This window comes from Lissotriton helveticus, chromosome 2_1 (assembly GCF_964261635.1).
Source record: "Lissotriton helveticus chromosome 2_1, aLisHel1.1, whole genome shotgun sequence".
NCBI lineage: Eukaryota > Metazoa > Chordata > Amphibia > Caudata > Salamandridae > Lissotriton > Lissotriton helveticus.
This window is the reverse complement of record NC_136059.1, coordinates 2,103,714,816-2,103,741,954: the sequence shown is the minus strand read 5'-3', so window position 1 is coordinate 2,103,741,954 and position 27,139 is coordinate 2,103,714,816. Positions and strand designations below refer to the sequence as shown.

The following is a 27,139-nucleotide window of genomic DNA, read 5'->3' as shown; positions in this document are numbered from 1 at the left end:
CGTCTTCCCTTGCTTTTAACCCCTCGCTCCGCTCCTACTCCTGCACCGGTCCTCACCCGGCCTCCATTCCAGGTCGGAACTGGCACTGTGATTGCGTTCTGCCGTCTGTAACCCGCCCCTGTGAGCAAGGGGGGGAAGCTTGTTGCCAGGAGGTGGCGGGAAGAGCAAGCCGCGAGACGCAGGAAGCTTGCCGCAAAATTGGTATAGGGCGCCGGGATCGCCTGGACCGCCGCAACCATACTTGCAACTACACCTGCAACCATACCTGCAACCATACCTAGGACTGGAGGATTGGAGGAAGGGGAGCAGGGCCACAGGGGCCACAGGGCTAATCAGGGACACTCTAGGCTATCTAGGGCATGTGCGAGCGCGGCTGCCGATAGAGGCGGCCGCTAAGTAAGAGCCCGGGGGTGACCGTGAGGCAGCCGGACTAGGTCTTGCTGGCCCGAGGTCCTCCCTGCGCGCCCCGCTTGCCGCTCCTTTCCCACCACGCCCCTCCCGTGCCCCCCCTGCCACCTCCTGGCTCTCGTCGAAGCCCTGAAGACTGACTCTTGTAAAGCAGGCTTTACTATCCCGTGGGCAGTAACCTGCGACTCAGCCAGCCTTCCAGTCACCCAGCCACTCATCAGCTTCCTCCCAAATAAGCACTAAAATACCGGACCACCAGATCATCGCCATTACTGGGAACTATAAATATATATATATATATATATATATATATATATATATATATATATATATATATATATATACACACACACGGATAACCATCGGATAATCATAAAAAAAAATAAAAAAAATTAAAATAAAATAAAACTGCTTTTAGAACCGAAAGGTCACAGCAATCTTTTCCCATTAATCACATTGAGACCAGAGACTGGACACAGGGGGAGAGGCCCGACCCTCACGAGTCCACTCCGCAATCTTGTTAGCCTACTGAAATATAAAAACGCATTAAAGCCAAACAAAAAGGGAGCGCAATGAGATCTGGCTTGATCAGGCAACAACCAAAACCCAACTCTACACTGAGATCGCGGAAAAGAAAACTGGGGAAACCTGAGCCAACACTCCCAACAAATCCGAATAATCCCAAGGAACTTGGTTAAAGTATAAACGATCAAGAAAACACAAATAATACAGAGGCCTCACCCCTTACAGTAATGGAAACATCTAAGTTACCCACAACTCAACCGCTAAACAAAAACGGTCAAGTCAAGGTCCCTGCTGCCTCACCTTCCCTAATTACTGCCCTCCAGCAACCACAACAGCCACAAAGACTGGCACAGCTTGGACTACCTCAAGTACCTCAAATGAAAAAACCTTCACCAACGGATCCAGTTAATCTTGTAACGATCGACGGAACACCAGCAAAGAAAAGGATATGTTCACATCAACCTAAGATTTATACAAAGTTTGCCTTTCTTAAAGACCCTGGAACAGCTATATTCTCTATGACTGGGAACATCAGAGGTCTTCAATCTCCGCTTTTAAAAGACGAGCACGACTCCAGCCACATGAACAGCAGCCAAATAGGCTTACCCACCCCAGTGGAAATTCTGTGCCAACCCACTCTTGAGATAGCGACTGTCATCCCCATACCAACTTCGCCGAAAACAAGAAGAGCAGCAGCATCCACCCTTCAGGAAGACCACGAATCAACCCCCTCCAATACTTGGGGACTGACGTCCGCCAGTCAAGCCTCCAAAAAAGACTGGAGCATACCAACTGAGGCCAAGTCTCCAAATACAGTGGCCGACTCACATCCAGTACAGCAGAGTGAGACCCACCCTAGCAAGATCAGCCCCCGTCACCGCGGTAAACAAGACGCGACAATGGAAATCAAGGCTTTGATACATAAAGAGGATGAAAGGGAAATTCTACCACCGCCCCAACTAGTTAGCAGTTCTCCAAGCCCAACAAAAGAAATTAGAGCCATTCGAGCAAAACCATCATTAGTAATTGAAGAGCAACAACGCGGTATCAAACTACCGCCAATGCTAAACACCTCACCGGCTCTATCCAAGTCACACCAGTTAATCCTCAGTAGCACCACCGAACAAATAACGGCGACCAATAATCCTGCAGTGCAAGGGGCCACCCAGGGCGGCACTTTACCATCGAACAATGATTCCCTGCCCACAAAAAACTTTCCAGACAATGACAATGATAATGACATGTCTTCTATAGCAGCACAGGAGTGGGAAGAACTAGTGGCTACCTATAACCGTCACCCATCTGAATGGAAGCCCACTGCCGATGCCTTACCAAGATCCGAGAGAAGTTACAGCCCAGGAAAAACAGCTTCCGAATCAATTTGGGTGACAATCTTAAACACACTGCAACACTCGGCTACAGCCCTGGAATTCCGATCTAAAAAAATGGACATACAGCTTTGTGTTTTGCAGACAATGGCTGACTCAATCTCAGGAATTGACTGGAAAATCTCGGAACTAAATGGCCTCATAAGGAGGGGTCAAGATGCCGTCCTTGCGGCCCAACCAACTTTATCACAACCATTATCTTGTGATCCAATTTTAGATAAACTATCATCCCTACCTACGATGTTGGGGGCATTAATAAGCGACCTAAAATCGGCAGTTCTACCAACCCAAACCTCGCAAACCTCCGATCCACCCTCAGATGTCCCAGTGACACCAACGGACTTATTGATTGAACATCCAATCGAGCGGAAGTCAGATATCATCGCATCCTCAACCGAAACATTACCAACCAGACCACTGGCAACTGAGCTAACCATCACGACTGCTACTACAGTCACACCTTTCTCAACAACCGCTCAGGAATCTTCTAAGTCTCGAAGAAAGAACAAAAGGAAAGAAAGGAATCGGGCTCCAAAAAGCTCAAATAAGAAGATAGTAATATATTCCAACTCCTCCCCTTCAGTAGCAACTGTCACAGGGTCTCCGACAGCCAATGAAGTACAATCCCCTCAGTATAAGGCTTCTGAAACTGCATCATCAGCATCCCCATTGGCACACTCAAAATTGACAAGTATTGTTACTAAGAAACCTGCACAAAAAAAACTCAAGCAGAAAACCTTACAATTCACAAAAACTCAAGTGGCACAAAACTCTATTAACCTGGAACCAACACCATCTGAACTCGCACCAATACGAGGAAGAGTTGACACCGCCACGGCTAACAATACGGAGTCCTCTCTACATTTGACACCTATACCGGCTAGTACCACCCGGAACCCGCACATAGCCACCAATCAACGCGAGCAGTCAAATGCCTCAGTCACAGCAGACCCAAGTAACCTTTCTCAGCCAGCTCAACAGGGTGTCAAGAGACCACCGCCGGACCCAACCAAACCACAGTTTTTGAACAGTCCAACACCAATCCTTTTCATCCCGGAATATACATCCCGCGACAGGAGTGATATACTGAATAGGGGAAACATACTAAGGCTAATGCATTCAATATCAAATCTATCAAATATCAGTTCATCTGATCTTTTGGAAATAGAATTCCAGTCAAACACCGAACCTCATCGCCCAGAAATTACAAAAGCAACTTGGCACTCACTTGAGACAGCACTTAAAATCATGGAAGAAATAGCGACGTTTCAGCTATAGGGGATAGAGCTGAGACTCGAAGAAAGACCTCGCTATCCTACTCCTTTTCCTCCTTTAGCCAGACCCCCAGCACAAACAAGCATTGGAAATGCAATAGGTCTCGCAGCATTAGAGTTAGTGCATTTAGAATTGTTTATGGGTTTTTTGTTGTAAATCTTTTGCATTTTTATTTTTTGTAGCCAATGCTAAAGAATTACAAATCAAAAAAGCAATAAACATTTGTAAAAGCTTTAACTAAAAATCACTAGTAGATACAAATGCTGTAAATTGTACATAACTTGGCATGTAGACTTTTCTTTGAACTTTCACGTGTTTGTTCACACATACATGCCGGTACAGTAGCATGCATGCAGTTCTCCAATACATTATATGATATTGAATATCATATGTCTGTGACGGCAATATATTATTCTTATGGACGTAATGTGTATTTACACGTGTTTACATTTTGTGTGTGTGTGTATACATGTATAAATACACACGCAATCACAAAAACCCGCAAACAATTATTTGATGTCAGCAGTCATTCGTGCAGTCTTGTCATGCGAGATCAAATCAGGCGCTATGCTGATGAAAACGCTTGCATATGGTGGGTGGATTAAGGGCCAGAGACTCCTTTTTGTCATGGAAATGTTTTTGGTTACTTGGCGTTGCGTGGGTGAGTGGCGTTGCGTGGGTGAGTGGCGTTGCGTGGGTGAGTGGCTTTGCGTGGGTGAGTGGCGTTGCGTGGGTGAGTGGCGTTGCGTGGGTGAGTGGCGTTGCGTGGGTGAGTGGCGTTGCGTGGGTGAGTGGCGTTGCGTGGATGAGTGGCGTTGAGTGGGTGAGTGGCGTTGCGTGGATGAGTGGCGTTGCGTGGATGAGTGGCGTTGCGTGGATGAGTGGCGTTGCGTGGATGAGTGGCGTTGCGTGGATGAGTGGCGTTGCGTGGATGAGTGGCGTTGCGTGGGTGAGTGGCGTTGCGTGGGTGAGTGGCATTGAGTGAGTGGCGGTGGGTGAGTGGCGTTGCGTGGGTGAGTGGCGTTGCGTGGGTGAGTGGCGTTGCGTGGATGAGTGGCGTTGCGTGGATGAGTGGCGTTGCGTGGATGAGTGGCGTTGCGTGGATGAGTGGCGTTGCGTGGATGAGTGGCGTTGCGTGGATGAGTGGCGTTGCGTGGATGAGTGGCGTTGCGTGGGTGAGTGGCGTTGCGTGGGTGAGTGGCGTTGCGTGGGTGAGTGGCGTTGCGTGGGTGAGTGGCGTTGCGTGGGTGAGTGGCGTTGCGTGGATGAGTGGCGTTGCGTGGATGAGTGGCATTGCGTGGCGTGGTGTAATGTAGGAAGGGAGAGGAAATCTTGATGAGAAGCTCGATTTAAACCGTTCAGTATACAGCAGAGGCGCTTTCAGTGACAAACACCACAGTGAATAATGATCACCCGAGGTAGACTTCACTGATCAAGACTTGTGGGAATTAGACATACAGTTTGAAGATTATTTCACAATACTCATTGATCACGTGAAAACCACAGCGTGACTTCCATATAGACGGAGATCAGCAGTCAAGATCATGCACGCTATGAACTGGTTTTGGATAAACGCTTGGTGGGAAATGCTGCTGCGTCCCAGCCAGTTCACAAGTGTGTCGTAATGGTTTCATGACATGCCCGCAATGTTTATGCGCAATGGTGCCCTTTGAAATAAATGGCGACAGATAGGGTAATGAGAGCGGGGTATCGAAGTTGCCAGCCCGCTTTTCGTAAGATAAGGAACTGCGGGGCCTGCCGCTTTTTATCCCCGCTCCCAGTCCAGACTGGTGGAACAGTAAAAGAGGCGCCTGGGCATAACAAGCCTTTCACCGTAACACGGCGGGCAGGGGAGGGGGCGGAGAGGGGAGAGGTGCGACACGACAGGCAGGCAGGCAGGGGAGGAGAGTAGGAGGAGGAGGGGGGAGGAGAGTAGGGGAGGCACGGCCTAGCGGCCGATGCAGAGTCAACATGCCATCTTTTAAACGCTGCCTCAAGATGCGTTGATGCAATGTGAAGCATGCTGGTTCCATTAATGTAGGAAGGGAGAGGAAATCTTGCTGAGAAGCTCGATTTAAACCGTTCAGTATACAGCAGAGGCGCTTTCAGTGACAAACACCACAGTGAATAATGATCACCCGAGGTAGACTTCACTGATCAAGACTTGTGGGAATTAGACATACAGTTTGAAGATTATTTCACAATACTCATTGATCACGTGAAAACCACAGCGTGACTTCCATATAGACGGAGATCAGCAGTCAAGATCATGCACGCTATGAACTGGTTTTGGATAAACGCTTGGTGGGAAATGCTGCTGCGTCCCAGCCAGTTCACAAGTGTGTCGTAATGGTTTCATGACATGCCCGCAATGTTTATGCGCAATGGTGCCCTTTGAAATAAATGGCGACAGATAGGGTAATGAGAGCGGGGTATCGAAGTTGCCAGCCCGCTTTTCGTAAGATAAGGAACTGCGGGGCCTGCCGCTTTTTATCCCCGCTCCCAGTCCAGACTGGTGGAACAGTAAAAGAGGCGCCTGGGCATAACAAGCCTTTCACCGTAACACGGCGGGCAGGGGAGGGGGCGGAGAGGGGAGAGGTGCGACACGACAGGCAGGCAGGCAGGGGAGGAGAGTAGGAGGAGGAGGGGGGAGGAGAGTAGGGGAGGCACGGCCTAGCGGCCGTGCAATCAAGTAGTGAGGGGGCGGAGTTGTGGGAAGGCTGAGAGAGAGAGTAGGCGGCTGGGGGCATGTGCACGCGCATTTAAGCTCAATGCGCATGCGCATTGAGCTTAAATTTCTCGTGCACTGCAAGGAATCGCCACGATTCCTTGCAGTGTGGATAAAGAGCGGATAAGTGCCTATACTCTCGCCTTGCTCGATGCGCATGCGCATCGACAGGCGAGACCTAAAAAACACCACCTCAATACTAAAAGGAGCGAGAAGCAGCTCGCCTGGGCCGTGCCCCCGAGACCTAGAAAACCCCAACTCTGAACAAAACCAGAAGTTTAGCAGCTGTTCATCACGTAAAACTGGTCACAATTGGAACTCAATTCAACGCACATTTGCAAGTTCTACTATCAACAACTGACAGAAAGGGAAAGAACTCACCAACCCATCAGAGGGATATATGGACATTAGAATTTGCTCCTGGAACGTCAACGGTTTGGCGAGCAAAAGAAATGATCCAGAGTTTCTAGAATATCTGACAACATTTGACCTTATCCTGCTCCAAGAGACTTGGGAAGAAAAAGCATTCGAGCTCCAAGGGTTCACGTCCTGCTGTATTCCAGAAAATAAAAACTCAACCTTTGGCCGAAGATCAGGCGGTCTGATGCTTTTCACATCAATATCGACAATAGGCGAAATCGAGGCAATGGACCTTCATATTCCTCCCCCAAGCGTCATTCAGGTGGTAAAGATCCCACTTTGGCTAAAGAAGCAGCCCCAAGCTGTAACTATAATTAACACATACATCCATCCCAAAGACAAACAAAAAGGTGCGAAAGACCTAGCCAAACTGATGAAAAAAGTAATGGAAGAAAGCGTGTCTGACTCATTCATCTTGACAGGGGACTTCAATATGCTTCTAATTAATAAAGAGCAACTTAGCGACCTTACCCGGGACCTGAACGCAGCATGGGACGTGCCGACACAAGGCCATATAAAAAACAAGAATCCAACGAAGCATTCAAAAATCTTACTTCGACATTTGGAACAACTCAACTTAAGGGCCCTGAACGGCCGCTACCCTGGCGATGATCCACCAGTTGCCACCTTTCATGCGAATAAACAATCCTCCCATCTTGACTACATGTCACATCTCTAAACATGCTTTGTCGGGTAAAGTCCTTTAGAATAGGTACGAGCGACCTCAGTGATCACTTGCCACAAGAGGCCATAATAAAAACTACTTCCCACCTGGGAACCGAAACCTTTATAGGCCTCGACACAGATATTGCCCCAAATTTAAGGCGGCTTCGCTGTAACGCCGGGAACATCGATTCAATTAGCTCCATGGCGAAAAACCTCTTCTCCCAAGCCACCAGCTATGCATCCAAGGGATCGGATGTCTGGGACATCTTCATCAAAACCATTAGGGAGCAAATGGTAAAAAAGGTTCCCACCAATTCACGTCATCAACAGTTGCCTCTTTGTGGGATTCACTCATGTCCAGAAATGAAACTACAAAAAAGATTAGTAAATCAATTACTGAGACAGTTGCGAAAGGATCCTACAAATCATAGCTTGCAAACTGCCCTACGGGAAGCTAAAACAAAGCTGAAACAGACAAAATGGGGCAACCAGCAGCGAAGGAACGAAGAACTATGGGTGAAACTAGTTCACGAGGGGAAGCAGAAGAACAGCTCCAGATTCTGGCAAATGGTTAAAAGAATACAGAATCCTGACCTCCCTGGTCAAAACTCGCACATAACTGAAGAAGTATGGTCGAAATACCTACTGACGCACTTCAACAACGATGGGACTATAGACAAAGCTATTACAAACAAACCTTCCTTAACAACCACAAAGCATAACAAAAAAGCAAACCTCAACCATTATACCCCCACAAACCCCCTTGAAACGGGGGAGTACATCGCCATGAATACATCAAAAATCGATAAACCAAAAACGGAAAAAAACTCAACAAAGGCATTTGAGTCTGGGCCTAAGCCAATTCTCCCATCAGACATCCAACGACAAATATCAAGGGGGAGACCAACCGGTGCTCCTGGGCCGAACGGCTTACCACCTATGCTCTACAAATCAGATGTCGAATTTTGGAGCGCATCTTTAGCATCAGTGTTCAACAGTATCAGACTCTCACAGACCCTTCCTGAGTCCTGGCACGGTTTAATTATCAGCCCGATACATAAACAAGGTAGCAAGAGGCTTCCAAATAACTACCGCCTTATTGCTCTCCTAGATGAGGAGGCAAAATACTTTGCTGGCCTTATCTTGGAGGAGCTAACATCATGGGCAACTGAAAATTCCATCATGCCAATCAACCAAACGGGTTTCTGCAAAGGCCAAGGGACCACAACCAATCTAATGGCACTATCACTGCTGATGGAGGCAGCAAAAGAAACTAAGTCATCTCTATTCTTTTCATTTATTGACTATACCGCTGCATTCGACCACGTGGACCGAAACAAACTTTGGTTGAAACTGGACAATTTGGGAATACCTAAATACCTATTAGACGTCCTAATACTGCTCCACTCAAACACCTGGATCAAAATCAAACTTGGGGCTGGAACACACCTTTCAAAACCCATAAGGACAACAAAAGGATTAAAACAGGGATGTCTACTTGCACCGATCCTATTCAATCTTTTTTTAGCCGATCTACCTGGGCAACTAGACAAATGCTCCAACCATGCACCGAAACTAGGGAAAATCACCCTCTCAAACCTGCTATATGCGGATGACCTGCTGTTGATAAGTCGGACTCCAATGGGCCTCCAACATCTTTTGAACACAACCCAAGCCTTTTCAGTAAAAAATGCACTACAAATAAACTTCAATAAATCAAAGGTGATGGCTGTGAATTATAGGAAAAAAAAAGAACCCTTGCTGGTACTTGAATTGCGAAAAGCTGGACCAGGTCACTACATACAAGTACCTGGGAGTAATCCTGGACTCAAATAACACCTCGAGGGCGCAGTTCAAATCTTTGCGAGGGAAGGCTACAATGACCTACTTGGCTCTAAAATCATTGAAGGTCAAACTACCTGACCTGACACTTAAACCCCTTCTCGAAATATTGAGTGCCAAATTAAAACCGACTCTCACTTACGGGAGTGAATCACACCACGGTAAGGATGCAGCGTTGCTGGACACACTCATTGCCAACTCATACAGGGCTATTTTTAATCTTCCCAAATACGTCTCCCCGGCTCAGATCCGACTAGAATTCAGTATCTTGAAACAAACTCTAGAGAGGCGGAGCGTGTATGCAACAAATTGGCATAAAATTCGCAATGCAGATGATCTTTATATGCAAACCTATGGGAAGAACTACTTCTGCACCGCAACCTCGCACCGAGAGCCTACTTATATGAATCACTCAAAGTTCTAGGCCTGATTGATACCTGGGAAACATCAATAGATCTCTTGTCTTTTAAAAAAATAGCCAAAAAATCAGCTAGCATCATCTCAGCGATAGAAGACAAGAAAGACCTAGCAAACAGAGCACACGGATGGCTAACGGTGGGTGACTATGAAAAACTGCGGCCACAAGCGTACTTCAGCATCGGCATGAAAATAAATGTTAAAGAAAAATTCTTAAAATTACGCCTCAGGGTAATTCCTATACTTCCACATCTTCCACCTTGGGAGAGAAACAACCCCTCACAACAGTGTCGCATGTGCAAAACCGGCAAGGAGGACATAGTTCATGTGATTTGCATCTGCCCTAGCGTAAAGGACTTGAGGTTCAATCTCTTACGTCCTTTTTTTAACCTACATGCCGTTCGGACCTGTAGACAGGCAGCCAAACTGTGCTTCTCTACTAGCGACATCAAATTGAACTGTCAAGTTGTGAAGTTCTTTGACCTAATAAGAAAGAGACTTAACCATGCTAGATGAACTTTTTAAATCCCTCGAGGGTAACCATAAAACTGTTAATAACACTGTAATTTTATGCATCCTATTTTTGTTATGTTTAAGTAACAACAATTATGGACGTTTTACAATTTTGTAAAGATTTTAATTAATCATATACAAATAAAATATTTACTTTACTTACTTACTTACTTACTAAATCATGGCCATTTATTTTATGACTCGTATGTAAGTTAGAAAGTAACATTGGTGTCAGGACAGATTTCTTCAAGATTTTGCTTCCTTATATTAAGATGCAAAAACACATGAAAGAGTGTCTTTCGGTTCTTTCTAGAGATCATTTATTACCTGGTCCATTACCAAGCCTTTCCTAAATGTTACTTAATGCTCAATGTGAGAAGGATCTGAGAAAGGGAGGTGCCTCCGTTCATCCCTTTTGAATGGGCAGGACCGGAATGCAAAAGGAGTTAGTCAGATATTGACTCTTCCTAATCACCTCTGGCTGGAATGGTTGTAAACCAGAAAAGGCGGGCCAATATAAAGGCCTCCTCTGGCGTGAGCTGAGGGGCGCAGCACTACACATACGCCGGATTAGGTGGAGAAAGAAGGCCTGGGCTGATGATGTCGAACAAGTAATTGGGGTGGCGTTAGGTCAGAGAATGGGGCAGCGGCTGTTTTGGGCTCATTTTTAGTGTTATGTCAGTACAATAAATTCAGAATTAGATTTATGCTAAATTTCAGTAAATGTGAATTGACGTTGAATGCACGAATAAAAGTGTGACTGACTACATTATGAATACCAATGCGAAAACATTAGTGCATATGTTTAAATCATTCTCGTTCTAAAGTAATAACGTGAGGATGGTTCTTATCAAGTCTATAAGGAGTATATAAATATATTGTTTAATAATGTTAAGATTCCTAAGTCTACAGTGAATGTACTTCAGTACTGAGTTCAAATGCAACACTTTTGCGCTGATAACTTTAGGACACGTAAGTATGTAGTTCTAAATGCACAAATAGGTTGCGTATTTGTGACGTGTAAGGGTGCAGCCAAAATTAAGCTGCTCCACATGTCTTCCCCATACAGCTAAAAAGTGATAACATTTAGGGCTGGAGTGTTCTGATAGAAGACTTTCTCCTAGTGAGTTTCCAGTGATTTTCAGAATTTTAGGCAGGAGGCCAGCACCACGAGGACTGGATTGTTGTAAATCATTCAAACTGTCCTTCCACTGTCAAACAATGTTTCACAACAGTGAATGTAGAAAAATACAGTGCTTAATTTGTAAAAAAATAAGTGCCAGGTCTATCCTCTTGGCCAAGCTTTTGCAATGCTGACACCTTACCACAATTTCCCACATTTTTTCTTTTTCTGGATTTTCCCAACTTTTGAGACACTTTTAGACATAACCGTAGTTTTGATTCTAAACTAGTTGATTTTAGCTCTTAGTCATGATTAAGAGAGAAGATCGAAGACTCTTCTCTGAGCAACATATACTGCTGTTAACCCATTCCACGCTCATGAAGGAATGGTTCCGTCACGAGCACAAGTGTAGGTGTGCTCATGATGGAACCATTCTGTCACGAGCACACTTGCAACAAATCCCTCTGCTATAAACAGCAGAGGGATTTCCTTTTTTTTGCTTTAAGAGGTGGGGAACAGATTCCCCAACCTTCCAAAGCATGGTTTGTGTTTTCATTCAAAGTGAGATATCATTTTACTCAGGAGATCAAATGGAACGCTAGTTGGTAGGACATTTGTGCTGGCACAGTGATCCCGCACAAAAATGTGTGACAAAGTTGATTTTTTCAGCTAAATTTAAGGTTTGCAGGGGATTCTGGGTAGGGAAACATTGGGGATCCACGCAAGCCATACTTCATTGGACTCCCCAGGATGTCTAGTTTTCAGAAATGTTTGGGTTGGGTAGGTTTCCACAGATGACCGTGAGCCCGGGGTCAAAAAAACAGGTGCCCCCCTGCAAAACCATGTAGTTTCGTGATAGGTAATTTTGAAGTCTCCACTGTACGATTTGGGCCATTTCCTGTTGCAGCCACTATGCCTACCCACACAAGTGAGGTACCATTTTTATCGGGAGACCTGGGGGAACACTCGGTGGTAGGAAATTTGTCTCAACCCGGTGATCCCACAACATTCCCACACAGAAAAGTGCCGAAATTTTGATTTTTCAGCAAAATTTGAGGTTTGCAGGGGATTCTGGGTAGGGAAACGTTGGGTGATCCACACAAGCCATACCTCCCTGGCCTCCCCAGGGCATCTGGTTTTCAGAAATGTGTGGGTTTGGTAGGTTTCACTAGATGGCCGCTGGGCACGGTGCTAAAAACCCTGGTGCCCCCCTCTTTGCAAAAGCAGGTTGTTTTGTTATAGGTAATATTTGATGTCTCCACAATATGTTCTGGGCCCTTGCTTGTCACGGGTACTTGACCCACCCACACGAGTGAAGTGTCATTTTTATCGGAAGACTTTGGGAAATGCGGGTGGGTGGAATTCTGTGGAACCACGCAGGTTCTAGAACTTTCCATCACAGAAATGTGAGGAAAATGTGTTTGCTTTTTTTCAAAGTTTGAGGTTGGCAAGGGAATCTGGGTAAGAGAACGTGGTGCGATCCACACAAGTCACCCCATCCTGGATTCCCCTGGGTGTCTAGTTTTTAAAAATGTATAGGTTTGCTAGGTTTCCCTAGCTGCCGGCATAGCTAGGCACTTTGCAAAAAAAGGGTCCGTTTTCACTGTAAAAATGTGGTGTGTCCACATTGCGTTTTGTGCCGTTTCCTGTCGCGGGCACTAGGCCTACCCACACAAGTAAGGTGCGATTTTTATCAGAAGACTTTGGGAAATGCGGGGTGGGTGGAATTTTGTGGATCTACGCAGATTCTAGAACTTTCCATCACAGAAATGTGAGGAAAATGTGGTTTTTTTTTAACAATGTTTGAGGCTTGCAAGTGATTCTGGGTACGAGAACCTTGTGAGAACCAGACAAGTCACCTCATCCTGGATTCTCCTGTTTGTCTAGGTTTCAAAAATGTATAGGTTTAGTAGGATTCCTTAGGTGCCGGCAGAGCTAGGGTTCAAAATCTACAGCTAGGCACTTTGTAAAAAAAGGGTCCATTTTCACTGTACAAATGTCGTGTTTCCATGTTGAGTTTTGCGTCATTTACTGTGGCGGGCACTAGACCTACCCTAACAAATGAGGCACCTTTTTCTTGGAAGACTTAGGCGAATGCAGGTTGAGAGGAATTTGGTGGATCCATGCAGATCCCAGAACTTTTCCATCACTTTTCCATCACAGAAATTTGAGGAAAATTTGTTTTTTGAGAAAGTTTGAGGTTTGCAAGGGATTCTGGGTAAGAGACCCTGGTGAGAGCCACACAAGTCACCCAATTTAGTCAAACATTTAGTTGTATTTTGGCTCATTTCTGGGTCCCCACCAGGGGAATCAACAAACCCTGGGTATCTTTAAAATCCCCATGATGTAGGAAGAAAAGGACACAAATTTGGTGTGGATAACTTATGTGGTAACAATGTTACAGGGACCTAAGCACAAAATACCCCAAATAGCCAAAAAAGGCTTAGCACAGGGAGAGGGAAGGCATAGCAACGAAGGGGTTAATTGTTTGTATTGTTGTGACTGATCTTCTCATATTGATGCGCCTGAACTTCTTCAGGAGGTTTGGCTGCCCAGTTGTTATTCTGTACCTTTATAGCATGGTATTGAGATTTATTTTCACTAGGCTGACTGCTAATTTGTAATAAAACTTTTTGACTTTATTTACTGATTACTGGTCCTTTTTGTCTAGCCAAATGGGTTACACCGTTAATCAAATGTCTTTGATTAAATACCAACTCCCATCACCTCGTAGTCACACAAAAATACACATTGGATAAGCAATGGTAAGAGGGTTGGCATGGCGTTGGATCCGAGACTGAGACTTAAGTGGCGAGCCAGGAATGGATGAAATTATGTTTCCATGCAAGGACTGAGAGAGGGGTTTCCAGGCTTAATGTTCTTTCTCTTCAACAGCAGTTAACACACTATGCTCTGATACACTGCCAGGAAGGTTAACAGTATCTATTATCTAGGAGTTGCCTTGTGAGAAGAATTTCAGTCTTTCTTATCGCACAGCGGCTATGCATAGAGGAACAAATCCTGGAACACCAATGGAATCCAAAATGCTTCCGTCCTCAGCCTGACATGCAGCACTTCAGGCAAGAGAAAATGACCCATTGCGTCGCACACGGACAGGCATGCGGCACAACCAACACATCAGAAACCCAGCCAGTGTCTTGCCAGAAAGATTTGGTGTAGGAGGTGAAGAGCTGAAACATACACACCGAGAGAGAAATCTGAAAAATATATGATGTAGTCAAATCAGACATTAAACATTTCAAAGACTTTGCATTGTTCCCGTAATTTTGAGTAGGGGTGGGTGTAACTCCGTGTAATTTGCTGTAACGTAATTAAGCAAAATTTACAGCAAAATGATTCAAGATTACGTGAAATTATGCAAGGAATGTAGCCCTGTATTTAGAGCGATTTTCGTAGCGCAAGATAGACCTGAAGATGCATTTATCTCTATGAAAATAGGCCTGTATGCAACAGAACACAAACAGTAGCAGCCACTCTCGCTCTGGTCCTGTGCTCTTGTGGTAGCCCCCCACCCCCAAGTACACCATAATAATCATGTAATTTTGAGTGGTTTATGTCACAAGAGCAATAAAAAATTACCAAAATAACTACAATTACTCCAGCATAATTAAAATGTCACTGAGGCCTAGTTTCAGGGGCATAACACATGCTCCTGCAGCCCTTGTGGCACAGGGGGAGTGGGGCCCATTCAGCCCCAGCCAATAAATATCTGTGAGATACGGAATACTGAGGGGACCGTCTTCACATTTTGCAGGGGGGGGCATCATTTCGGATTATGCCACTACCTAAGTTGTAAGAAAAGACACAGATATATGGAAGCTAAACAAACACATCTGTCTTCAAGGTGCAGCTATAAAAACACATCTTTAAAAGTTGTAGATATGTGAGAACTACTGTAAAGAGAAACCCCACCTGCAGATATAACTAAACAATTATTTTGCCGAGTATAAAAATAATCAGCTCCTTGGGCAACATTCGGTGAGGACCCCAAACAATGCATAAAGGATTGTCACTACTTTAGCACAGCACTGAGAGAGGGCCTACTGTGACGGGTTCTGAGGGCAGTGGGGCTGCTCTACACCAGCTGCCCTGGCCAAATTTATGTTTTTGCTTTACTGGGTTTAAACCAGGGCCGGACTGGCTGTAGCGGGCATTAAGCGTTTCCCCGGGAGCCCGGGGGCGGTTTTACAGCGGTGGGGGCCAGTTTTGTTACTGGGAGTCGGTTCTGCTGGGGTGCTGCGATAGCACCCCCCAGTAACAAAAGCAGCAGTGTTTTACACTTGCATCGCCCTTCCTCCCACAGGAGGCTTGTATGACAAAATTGCCAGGACTGCTTTGGGTTCCCAGTCCAGCCCTGGTTTAAACATGAAATTGAAAGGTGCCAAATGTACAAATCATGGTCTACTGTAACAGTGAAAACACTTGAGAAACTATAGCATGCCTTTTCACACTTTAAGAAGCTGGACTTCATGACAAACTATTACTGCAACAAATACTCAGTTTTGCTATTCGCACCAGAGAGACAATCATCGGCACATTAGACACTGATGTCAGACTCATGAAGGTTACCCTCAGCTTACACATTAAGTGTCTTTGAATGGGCTGTGGTCTAGGCCTCAAGACCTACACACCAGCAGGGACAGCCAAGCAGTATGCTGCTGGCTAATGGATGAAAAAACCTAAATAGTCCCAAAGATGCCTGGGCGACTAGATTCTTCCAAACTCCCAAATGACGGCGTCAACGAGTGGTTTTATATCAGCAATTTGTTTGATCTTCACTTCAATAGAGCAGAAGGCATACAGAGTGGATATCTTATGCCCTAAAATGAGAACGAATCTAAAGAACAAATACAATACAACGAATGCAGCAATCAAAAAGCATCAGAAAGAATGTAAATTTAAAGGCAACTAAAGTAGCGGGCTTAAAAAACATAAAGGCCTCTAAGCAAGGGCGTGCGGAAATCAATTACACTGTATCTGTGTATGCAGGAGCTTCCACCAGTGTGTGCTACTCAAAATCTCAAAGCACATGCCAGCAATTCTATCAGCACAGAGGCTATTTCTATCGCGTGTAAAAACAGTGGCAGCTGTTCTCAACAGTCAGAGCCATTTGCAGGCAGACAGTTTTTCTTTCCATCTGCCGAGAAGGCAGCCACCTCAAAGAATTGGATGTCAGGGTTCTCCGAATTGGGTCCTTCATGCCAGATTTTTTAAGATAACTACATTTATCTAAATGGGGATATGCTAAAAACCTGGCAGGGATCCCGCCTTCCAGGACCGACTTTGGAGAACCCTGGTCTTAAACATGTAACATGGGACATTTATTCACTCCTTAGTGCGAACACCATGCAGTTCATCAGATGGATTACCTTTGTTACTGAAGTCGTCAATCATAACAATCTCTGCCAGGTACCTCCTGGGCGTTCTCTTGATGACGCTGTGCACCGTCCTCATCAGAGTGGACCATCCTTCGTTGTGGAAGACTATGATGATGCTGGATGTCAGCAAGTTTTCGTCGTACTGCCAGTACTTGCACCTAAAAGAGTTACATATTTGTTATTGTCTTGCAGTTGTGGAAATCGTACCTCTGCAGTTACTGGCACATTAATAAAACACACACAGTAATGGAAGATTGATGCAAAAAAGCGTCAATACTTAGATGGTTATGAGTCTTCTCTTTCTTTTTTTTTTTTTTTTTAGAGTTTTATATAGCGCGAACTTGAACCGAACCGAATCAGTTATCAGAGCGCTTTACATAGCACCAGTTACATTACATGAGGACACACTTTCATTTTTTAGGCACGGGGAGATTAAGTGATTTGCCCAGAATCACAGGAGGTTTTGGCGTCGTTACCGAGACTCGAACCAAGTTCCCCAGGTCCGAGGTCGAGCGCCTTAGTGCACCATCTAGTTTTACTAGATCAAAATACCTCATATCACCCGCTCAATAAAATGCAGGGGTTGTACTTCAGAGATGATATCTTCGGCAAACAAATAGATACAGCAGTCTACATCCAGAGCTTTGATAATGTCAGGGCCGCGTATAGGGTATGTGGGAATGTCTCCCAATCCCAGCACTTGAGAAGAGTTACATGGGTCTGATACACAAGTTTAGCTCACTAAATTGAAAGGGGGTAGACCAAAGAGGAAAAATCACAGCATTATCGATGCCGGGCTGCTTGGATCTCCTGAAAATTGTAACACCAACTCAGCTAGTCTATGTCTTGTACTTCCTAGTCTTTAAAATCCTAAAATAGCCTGACCCTTGGCAACAATTGGTTAAACTATAAGCTATAATGTTGACTATAATTAGGGGAACTGAAGCTGTTGACAAAATGAGAGCTATACTTCTGTCCATCCCATTTAAAGTTGACAACTTACTGGCAGAAGATGGAGAACACATCCATCTAGGCAGTGATGAAGCTGGAACTGCGGCACATACTTGATTGAGCCAACACTCTATATTTAAGTTGTGCGCAGACCAGAGACTACAATGGTCTGCTGAGGATGATACTAAGAGTTTGACACAATGAACTCAAATGCTTTTGAGGTATAGCAACTTACCTATGATGCACACAAATGTGATGGACAGACTGTTGAACATTGTCAAACATCTGGGTTTAATCCCATCATTGTGTGCACACCATGCCATTCCAGTTTGGACCTAGCCATATGCAAATCAGCATTGACTCTGTTACTCATGGGAACAGTCCAGCCCGAACTGCCAGGCCAGGTCCTCCCTGGACCAGAAAACAAGCATCCTGGGACCGGTTTCGGGGCATCACCCGCATCAGCCTGGCTACCTTGAAACCGGTGGTGTAGCAAGCACAGGACTCATGTCTGGGCATACCCTTCCTACTTAGGGTGAAAATGCAACACAAAAAGATGATGGACAGAATGTTGAACATTGTTAAACATTCACCCCCAGATCTGGGTGTAATCCATTATTTTGCTCACCACAGTCTTGTGACTGTCCTCTCTCTGCTCCAGCTTGCCCAACAGCAATTCCAATATCTGTTTTAATCGGGGAGGAAGTGCTTTGGGATAATTGTTTTCAAAAATGGGTCGATTTCTTAGGCACAGCTGATGAACGCTTTGAAGGGCAGAACGGTTTCCTTCACAAGCCCTAAACATATTGCTACTATTAAAATGGAGGATATATTCATATTTGGAGGATACACCAAGGACAGTCCTGGCCATGGACATCTCATTGTCAGTTCATAAAACCAACTGAAGGCACTTTACTGAGGTCACACCTGAGCCTCTTAGTAAACACCTCTCAGGATATTACAATCTCATCTGTCATTCTTAGGAGGGCACTCCTATAGTTCCGGGACAGCGGACAAACGTAACAACTTATCAGTGGGGCCGAGTATGATGGTGATGAGAAACCATACCACTAACAATCCTTCTTCCAGTGAAGCGAAGTGTTGCTGACTGGGTGCAAATGGTAACTTTGATCCCACCTGTCGGTACCCTTAACTCAACCTTGGGCAGGTGACTCCAGTTACAAATAACATCACAGTTTATTCAGGGGACCAAAGAGTGAACAATGTAGGTGCATATGCCCGAAGCACAACCCAACAGCATAACAAGTCTTTATCAATTCCCAGGAGAGCACTCCCTTCTAACTGTCTGGCCGGCACGTTAGTGAATGGTTTACTACAATCAAAACACAGCTGGTGCTTGTAAATGGGTAATAGGACAGCAACAGAATTAAAGATTTAGGTAACTCTTTCTGGGCAGTTTGTGTTATATAAGAGGAAAGTGAGAAGTGGAATCTAAGCGCCACTTTTTGTGATATGGGGGCGGAGGTCAGAATCTGCAAATCAGATGAGAATACCTCTCTTGCCACCTGTCCCTGGCGCTAATGCATGTTTTACTTTACTTGATGAGTTACAGTTGAGCCTGGCCGGGACACTCCTCAGGCCAAGACCACTGACTGAAGAATGCACTCTCAGGAAAGGGGGCTTGTGGGCTCCTCAATCAAACTGCTGTATGATAGGGAATCTGCATTTGCCCTTGGCTCAAAAAGATCATGTTGTTCGCTGAAACCTCCTCAGAATGACATGCACAATCAACACCTAAACACCTTCTAGTTGCAGTTGATTACCGCTTGAACGTGTTCTTCGGCTTGTGGGCTGTCCAGAAAAACAAAGTGGATTGTCAAACCACCTCTCAATCCATCTTCTTTGGATGACTGGCAGAAACGTAAGATAAACTGAAGAAACGGCTGCCTCCAAGCACCAATACGCAATTGTGCAGCTCAACAGAAATCAGAGTTCCCTGTTGAGGAGACAAACCGGCTGCTGAAGAATTCCAGTGACGTCAAAGTTGCAAACCATGTGCAATGATGGCATGCAGAAAGTTCTCTTTTCCGTGCTCATATCCAGTCAGTGGTCTACTACTTCTCGATTCATCTATGAATCAAGGGAGGCTCTGGTGATATTATGGCTTGATAAAGAAGCCATCCCTTAGCAGCCAGTCGTACAATGCCTTGCAGTTCTCTGGGCGACTGAAACACACAGATTCAACTTTAGTATACAGGGCAAACTCTCCTCTCGACCTGCACCTGTCTAATATCTAAAAGAAAAAATCCACAATTCTTATCAAGCCATCGTTCCTCCCGGCATGATCCTGGACAGAGAGTAGACAGGGGTTCACTCCCTGGAAAGGGTTAGCGGCAGAAAGACAGGCAAGATTATAATAGTTTGACTTCTGCAATGCTCTGCGACACCATTACATCTTATTTTCTTAAACAGGTGACTCAGAGATCACCAGCTGAACGTCTTAAGTTTGCATATTTTCCTACTATAGAAGTCAGATGGATGGCTCTACTCAAAATAGACCCTGAGATGAGTGAATATTGTTATATTAAAAGAGAGATGGAACATGGTCACTTTGGCCCAGGTTTAGTCCTCTGAACAAAGGAGATTGAATATAGTCTCTATAAACAAAGAAGCGAAAATTCTACAAAGGCACATACATATCCTTGCAGCATTCATTCACAAGAAGTGACTTATATAATCATATTTCACCTCTTGTATTCTGCCTCAAAACTATCTTCCCTGGATGTAGTTCAACAGAGTCCAACTGGTGTGCACCTACCCATACCCAGACTACTGGCATCTCAGGAATCAGTCTAAAGAGGACGCAGTGAACTTTCTTCTACTCTGTCCAAGGTTTTCGGCCTAGTGTTGTCCAACACCAGGGACACAGGCCTTTAGTCAGTACTTTAGGAGCACCTCCGTTACATAACAGCCTTCCTGAGCATAGGACAAGTTACAGCATTCCCTCTTCTGTGGGATGGGTTAGTTATCAGTAAATGTACTTTTCACACCCAGATGGCGACTACAACTGCGTTCTCCTTGCACAGGATACCGAGCGGAGCCTCACTGGCAGGGCTGGACTAGACCTCTTCTGCCAGCTGTTCTCTCCATCACTGTAGTCAGCAGAATCAAAGTTCTGGTGCCTGACAGAATTTTAGGCGCCATCTCAAGTCTTCGCTAGGTAGAGAGTACCTCTATATTTGCAGTGATTTGCACCTCTATTTTCTTGGGTTTTGCGAGGGGTTCTGTTATGGTTTTGGAAAAAGCGTTTTAGGGATAAGGAAGATAATATGTCACGAAAAAGCACGTTGAGCCACATTTCACTCAAGCGGTTCTACATGGGACGGTTTCTCAAAAAAGCACAGCATTTAAAGTTTGCTCGTTCGAGTTCTGACACCAGCAAAATTACGCCAAAGATCTGTTGCAAGATGTTTATAAATAGAATGGTATGTTGTTCTACTCGGTTAGAAATCAACGGTATTTCTGAAAGGGAAATGCAACGTGCCGCGCCAGCCGTACACGAAAACAAGAGGTTGTTGTGCAGTCTTGTGGTTAGAACATAAAACGCCATGACACACGAGTTCTCTAGGGACAAGCTATTGTGCGGCGTCAAAGGCTTTCCACTTTGCCCCACCTCCCGCTTCAACATGGGTGTCGGATTACCCACACCAATACTAAGAAGGCAGCAGAGCTGAAAAGGAAAAAAAACACACAGAGAAAAGAAAAAAAAAGGCCGCCATTACTTGCATGCTTTTTTACAGCACGGAGTCAGACTGTGTAAAAAAAATATATATATGAAAAAAACAACTGCTGAGTAAAGTCCTTGGGAATTCAAATCTCAGAGACAAACATTGCCTGTATACGTCAGGGAGTGGCCAATGGCTCTCTGCAGACTATTTATTGCCCTAGCCACGCAATGTATTTTACTCTAATAAAGAATTCGGCTTCCTCCTTCCATTCTAAGCATATGACAAGGCAGAACTTAAGAGTCAAAGCTCATTATACCTCCTACTCACCCCATTAGCAGCTGAAACGGTGGTACTTGTGTTTAAAGTAAAGCATATGTGAACGAGAACTTTGCTGTTCATCTTTCAAGATGCACCGAGTTCTGTACAGCGGATATGGGGACAACTGACGATAACTCTACAGTGGGAATGTGGGGATGGTTTTGTGGTGTACACTGTTCACAATGGACAAGAAACGTAGGATGAAATAAATGGACGGCGATTGTGGACGGAGGCCCATACTCATCGAGGGACTGGGATGAGTGGAAGACGGAGCAGATTTTCCAAGACCTGCTGTTGTCCTGCTACAGCAGAGAAGGGGAGAAGCAGCCACAAAACCCTGGAGGGTTGCTGGAGATGGAATAAGAAAGCAGCACAGGGATGTTTCAGTAGCATGTTTGAGTTTAGGATTTAATGTGTTGAAATGTGGATAAGGTAATGTGGGTAAGAGTTTTATGAGACACAGTAGGCGTTTACATGTGGGAAAACACAGGTTGGGATAAAAAGTGGACTAATGAGGCGCTGAGCAGCTGGGTTAGAAGGAGCAGGATATGGGCCCTTCAACCTTTCAAGCACTAACCAGGTTAAATTGATTACAGAGGCTGTCACCCTTAGCTTTTCAGGTCCTTTATTAGGAGAGAAAGTGTGGGATGTTCTAGGGATGTTACCTAAAAGAAGGTTTCTTGTCCCCAGGGTAGTTATCCTAGGAGGAACTGTGGTAGCTCTTCTAATGTTTGCAGAGGTCGAAGGTCAGGCTCGAGGGCAGGAAGGGAGTGGTGGATGTTGTGTAGAAAGGCGGCAAGGGAGAACAAGCATTTGCAATGCAATAGGTCTCGCATTAGGAAAGTGTGAGATATTGGTATTGTACATGACATTTTTTAAATCTGTGTTGGCTTTCAAAATATATAAATTAATAGCATTGTTATTCACAAAGCCAATAGCTTACACTTTCCTAATGCGAGTCCTATTGGCTATGGCAATGCTTGTTGGTAGCAAGCAAGGACAGTGCTGTTGTGGTGCTGAGTGATGATGTGGTTGGGCTGAGTGATGGAGGGTGGTGTCCCCGAGTGATGGAGGGTGGTGTCCCCGAGTGATGGAGGGTGGTGTCCCCGAGTGATGAAGGGTGGTGTCCCCGAGTGATGGAGGGTGGAGTTGGAGGGTGGAGGTGGAGTTGGAAGGTGGAGTTGGAGGGTGAAGTTGGAGGGTGGAGTTGGAGGGTGGAGGTGGAGTTGGAGGGTGGAGTTGGAGGGTGGAGTTGGAGGGTAGAGTTGGAGGCTGGAGTTGGAGGGTGGAGTTGGAGGGTGGAGTTGGAGGGTGGAGTTGGAGGGTGGAGTTGGATTTGGAGGGTGGAGTTGGAGGGTGGAGTTGGAGGGTGAAGTTGGAGTTGGAGGGTGGAATTGGGAGGTGGAGGGTGGAGGTGGAGTTGGAGGGTGGAGTTGGAGGGTGGAGTTGGAGGGTGGAGGTGGAGTTGGAGGGTGGAGTTGGAGGGTGGAGTTGGAGTGTGAAGTTGGAGTGTGGAGTTGGAGGGTGGAGTTGGAGGGTAATAAGAGCTCCGGCACAACTATAGTCACAAATTAATCACTATAAAAGCGGCTCTAATAAAGCCAGTATTCATTTTATGATTAGGCCAAAATTATAACAGTATATTCCCCTGAGCCAAAGCCATGTATTTTAGAAGTATTTGTTTTTCAGCTTTTAAGTTGGCAGTTTTGGTTTCCAAACAACATTTTGTACAGGTTATCTGCGTGTGGATGTAGATAAGGCCTAGCAGCAAGGCTGGGAAGAGTAATGATCCTATAAACTGTTTTCGTCTTACATGCTCACGCTTTCGGGTACATTTATAATGTACACAACTCTCATATAGATACCTGTTTTGTAACGCAACAGCGCATTCCTTTGAAGTCTAATGGAGGGGGAGCGGGAGCCTTTCAAGTCTGATGCGAGACACAGACAAATGGTGGTTTGTGACGTAGCTGGTTTGTGCGCACGCATAGTTCACATGAACTGTGGCTAATCTGCCGTCTTAGCAGACTTTTCGGACTGCTTACTAGAAATCTCGACAACAAGCATTGCTAAAAGTAATGCTTTAGGCCGTGAGCTAAAAAGAGCCACAAGCCCTAAATGCATGTTGCCATCTATTGGTGAATTCATGTTTTATTTATAGGATATTAGGTCACATGACCCTCGAAGACCAAAAGGATCCCTCACGGTGGAGCTGGTGGTTGTGGGTGGGCATGTGAGGACAGAGAAAGGGAGAGCTGTACCCACAGTGCAAGGGAATTCTCAGAGTGCAATGAAGAAGGGAAAAGAAATCTAAAACTCGAGAACCCTCAGACCAGCCAGTGTTCATTTGTACCCTTGCCGTAAACCACAACTCCCCAGTCTTCATAAACCTATTTTACACAAAGTTATGGCTACTCCTGACACTTGGGCTCTTTAGAGTCAATAAAATAATTATAACAAATTCGTTTTCACAGCCAGTCCATTAAAGGATTTTTACTGAGGACTCATCATATCATAAAAACACTTATCACCCATCTCAATTAATGGTTTCAGTGATTAAAGATTTCATAGAGGGGCTCAGATAAGTTTCCTGCCAGTCAACCGCCTTGCCCTCCTTGGGAATTAAAGATAGTTCTGTCAAAATGAATTGGACCTACATTTTAAACGAATGTATAGGTCAGACCAGCAGCACACATCTTGGAAGGTTGTCTTTTATGTCGCCATAACATCAAGCCATGAAAACAAACAAGAGCCAGACACCCTGCATCAATAACTTAGATAGGGGTTTCCAACATACTAAGAATTCACAATGGTTCATACTTCTTTCTTGCCAAGGAAACTTCTGATTTCCATTTGAATTAAACATCATACCTAGCAGCAGCCTTCCCAAACTTCGACAGTGCAAATAAGAGGTATCTACAATGCTAAAAATTTCTCTTCGAATTTATGTAGCTAATACAAAACAAGTGTGACTTAAAATATTAACTTCATACATTAAAGCCAGGGTCACTAGAATTATGCAAATATGTGGTCGCAGCTTTTTTATCCGCATAATTATGGAATTGGCGCATCTGCTACATATTCCATCATCTGCTGCATAATCTGCAGATTTTAATAAAAAAATAGCTTCCAGCTTGAACGTATCTAAAGTTACAAAAAATGTGGTGATGCATATTCGCGTGCAGTGGAAGGTCATTTGCAAAGGTGAACTGGTCATCTTTCAGTTGCTTATTCCTGCATTTGGTTGTTAAACCATACTAATGAGTTGAAATATTTGCCCCGGCAGTATACCTATGTATTAAATTGACAAAATAATGAAGCAATACTATAAAAAACTATGTGACATTATGCCACATTATTTGCCTTTTCTTGCTGCATAATTTTTGCTCCACTACTTCATAATTCCAGTGGCCCTGAGTAGGACACTAACCAAACTGATTTAGCAGCTTCAACACAATCAACGGTGAGATGTCAAGCTCATTCTACCAGGGAGAAAGCAGAAATTGTCCATTTCAGTTAACTATCAAGTAGCAACTTGGGCGGATGTAATGCTGTGTTAAAACTGGTTATGCTACCCGTTTACTTAACCAGTCCTCCACTCCTTCATTGAGATAGGTTTGCAGCTCTATCCAATTATTTGTTATGTTATAGTGTATACATGAACAAATACCTAAAAGGTGACTTGGCACTGATAGATAGGGTTTGATCTACCCCAAGTAAGATAGAGGGAGATATTACCAAAAGAAAAAGGAGGCCTATCACACTGGTCGCAGAAAACCAACCTTTAAGTGGATCGTGTAGGGTTCAAAAGCCATCAAGGAAATCCAATTCTATAGACTGACAACCTATTAAAAGAAGAAAAATGGAGAGAAGACGTAGGAGCTGATGGATCATCCCCAGGTACGAGCTATAAAGCCAGGGTTTAAGTGCCTTTCTATTGTGCAGGTGCGATGGAACTGTCTGCAGTGTATTCCACATTTTTTGCAGTTGCCAAGAGAAGGCCCTACCACCCGAGCTAACTTGATGAATTCCAAGAACTGATAGGAGGGTGGGATCCTGTGAGTGAAGGAGCCGACTTGGAACACCAATGTTGATTTTCAGTCTCAGAAACTATAGCCTGAAGTCGTATAGGGCTCAGGCGATCCTATCTGTCAGCAGAGCATATTCATGGCATATGAAAAAGAGGTAAACCTGGAATGCTGAGAGCGAATTTGGGAGCAGTGCTTTGGAAACACTGAAGTTTTTTTTACAGCCCACAGAGGTGCGCCTAGAAAAAGAGAGCTACTGTAGTCCAGGTGACTGTCACAATCCAAAGGGCCAAATGCTGGAGCAGAGGTGCCATCTTTCTTAGGAGCCGCTGCCAGACAAAACAGGAGGATGTCAAATCGTTGGCTTGTCTTTCTAGAGTCAAGTTCTCATTCAGATAAAAGCCAGGGTTTTTTCCTGATTTAGCTGGGATGGGAGAAAAAGAGCAGGAGGGGATGGGGGTTTGGGCAGAACATCGATTGAAAGGGTCTGGCCGGTGTGGTGTGAGAAATCCAAAGGACCTCAGTCTTATCTGCTAGATGTAGATATTGAACAATGTAGGACTAAGTGCAGACCCATGTGGCACTCCCTGACCCATAGCCTTAAAAGCAGACGTAAAAGGAGGGCGCTAGACTGCTTGGTATCTACCTTCCAGGTAGCATTTACACCAATGATGAGCTGTTCCATCAATTGGCCTTGATAAGTCTTGATAGAAGGATGGGGTTAGACACAGTAACGAAGGCAGCAGACATATCTAGAGAACCAAAACGGAAGGATGAACCATGCCTGCTGACAATCTCAGATCATCTAAAACTGACATCAGAGCTATTTCCTTACTGTCCCCTAATCGAAATCCAGACTGTACCAGCTCCAGAATGTGACTTTTTTCCAGGAGGGCTAAAAGTGAGGATTTGACTTGTCCCTCCAAGATTTTAACATCAAAAGGGAGAAGAAAGGTATGGCAGATGTTTGAGAGAATGCGGTGATCTGTGTTAGGTTTCTTTAACAAAGGGTTTTGAAGAACCCTGTTTCCACTCTTTTTGGATCTATGCTATGGTGGAAGAGCAGTTGTACACTTCAAGCACAAGCTGCAAAAGGGCAGCCTTGGCCAGATTTCAAAATGTAGGCAGAACAAAATCAAAGGGAGACCAGATCTGTGATAGGCTGCAATAACTCTGTAATCAAATTCTCAAAATGACCTGGCCAAGGTGTCAAGTTTGATTTAGGCAGAACAACAATAGGGCCAGACTCATTCAGCTCAGGAAGAGGGTGTAATGATATAGTCAAATGCAAGTAATAAAAACAAAATTGTAGTTTCTTCAAGACCAGCACAGTACATCCAAATGCACAAAATAAATCTTCTCAGCTTCTGCTGTGTGGAACATTTAATCACCACACACCATAGCAACAGATTACAGATAGCAATTCAAACACACATAACTTGTAGAGAA

At 44.8% G+C, this 27,139-nt stretch overlaps 1 protein-coding gene across 2 annotated transcripts in view; it reads right to left on the bottom strand.

The window, feature by feature from the left end:
- The window catches only part of GALNT7 (polypeptide N-acetylgalactosaminyltransferase 7), a 597,040-nt gene that overhangs the window by 261,622 nt on the left and 308,279 nt on the right, over positions 1 to 27,139 (bottom strand). For both annotated transcript variants that reach the window (XM_078677071.1, XM_078677072.1), the window contains exon 3: positions 16,696 to 16,862. In XM_078677071.1, coding sequence (XP_078533197.1) covers positions 16,696 to 16,862 — 167 coding nt within the window. The remainder of the gene's footprint in view (positions 1 to 16,695; positions 16,863 to 27,139) is intronic.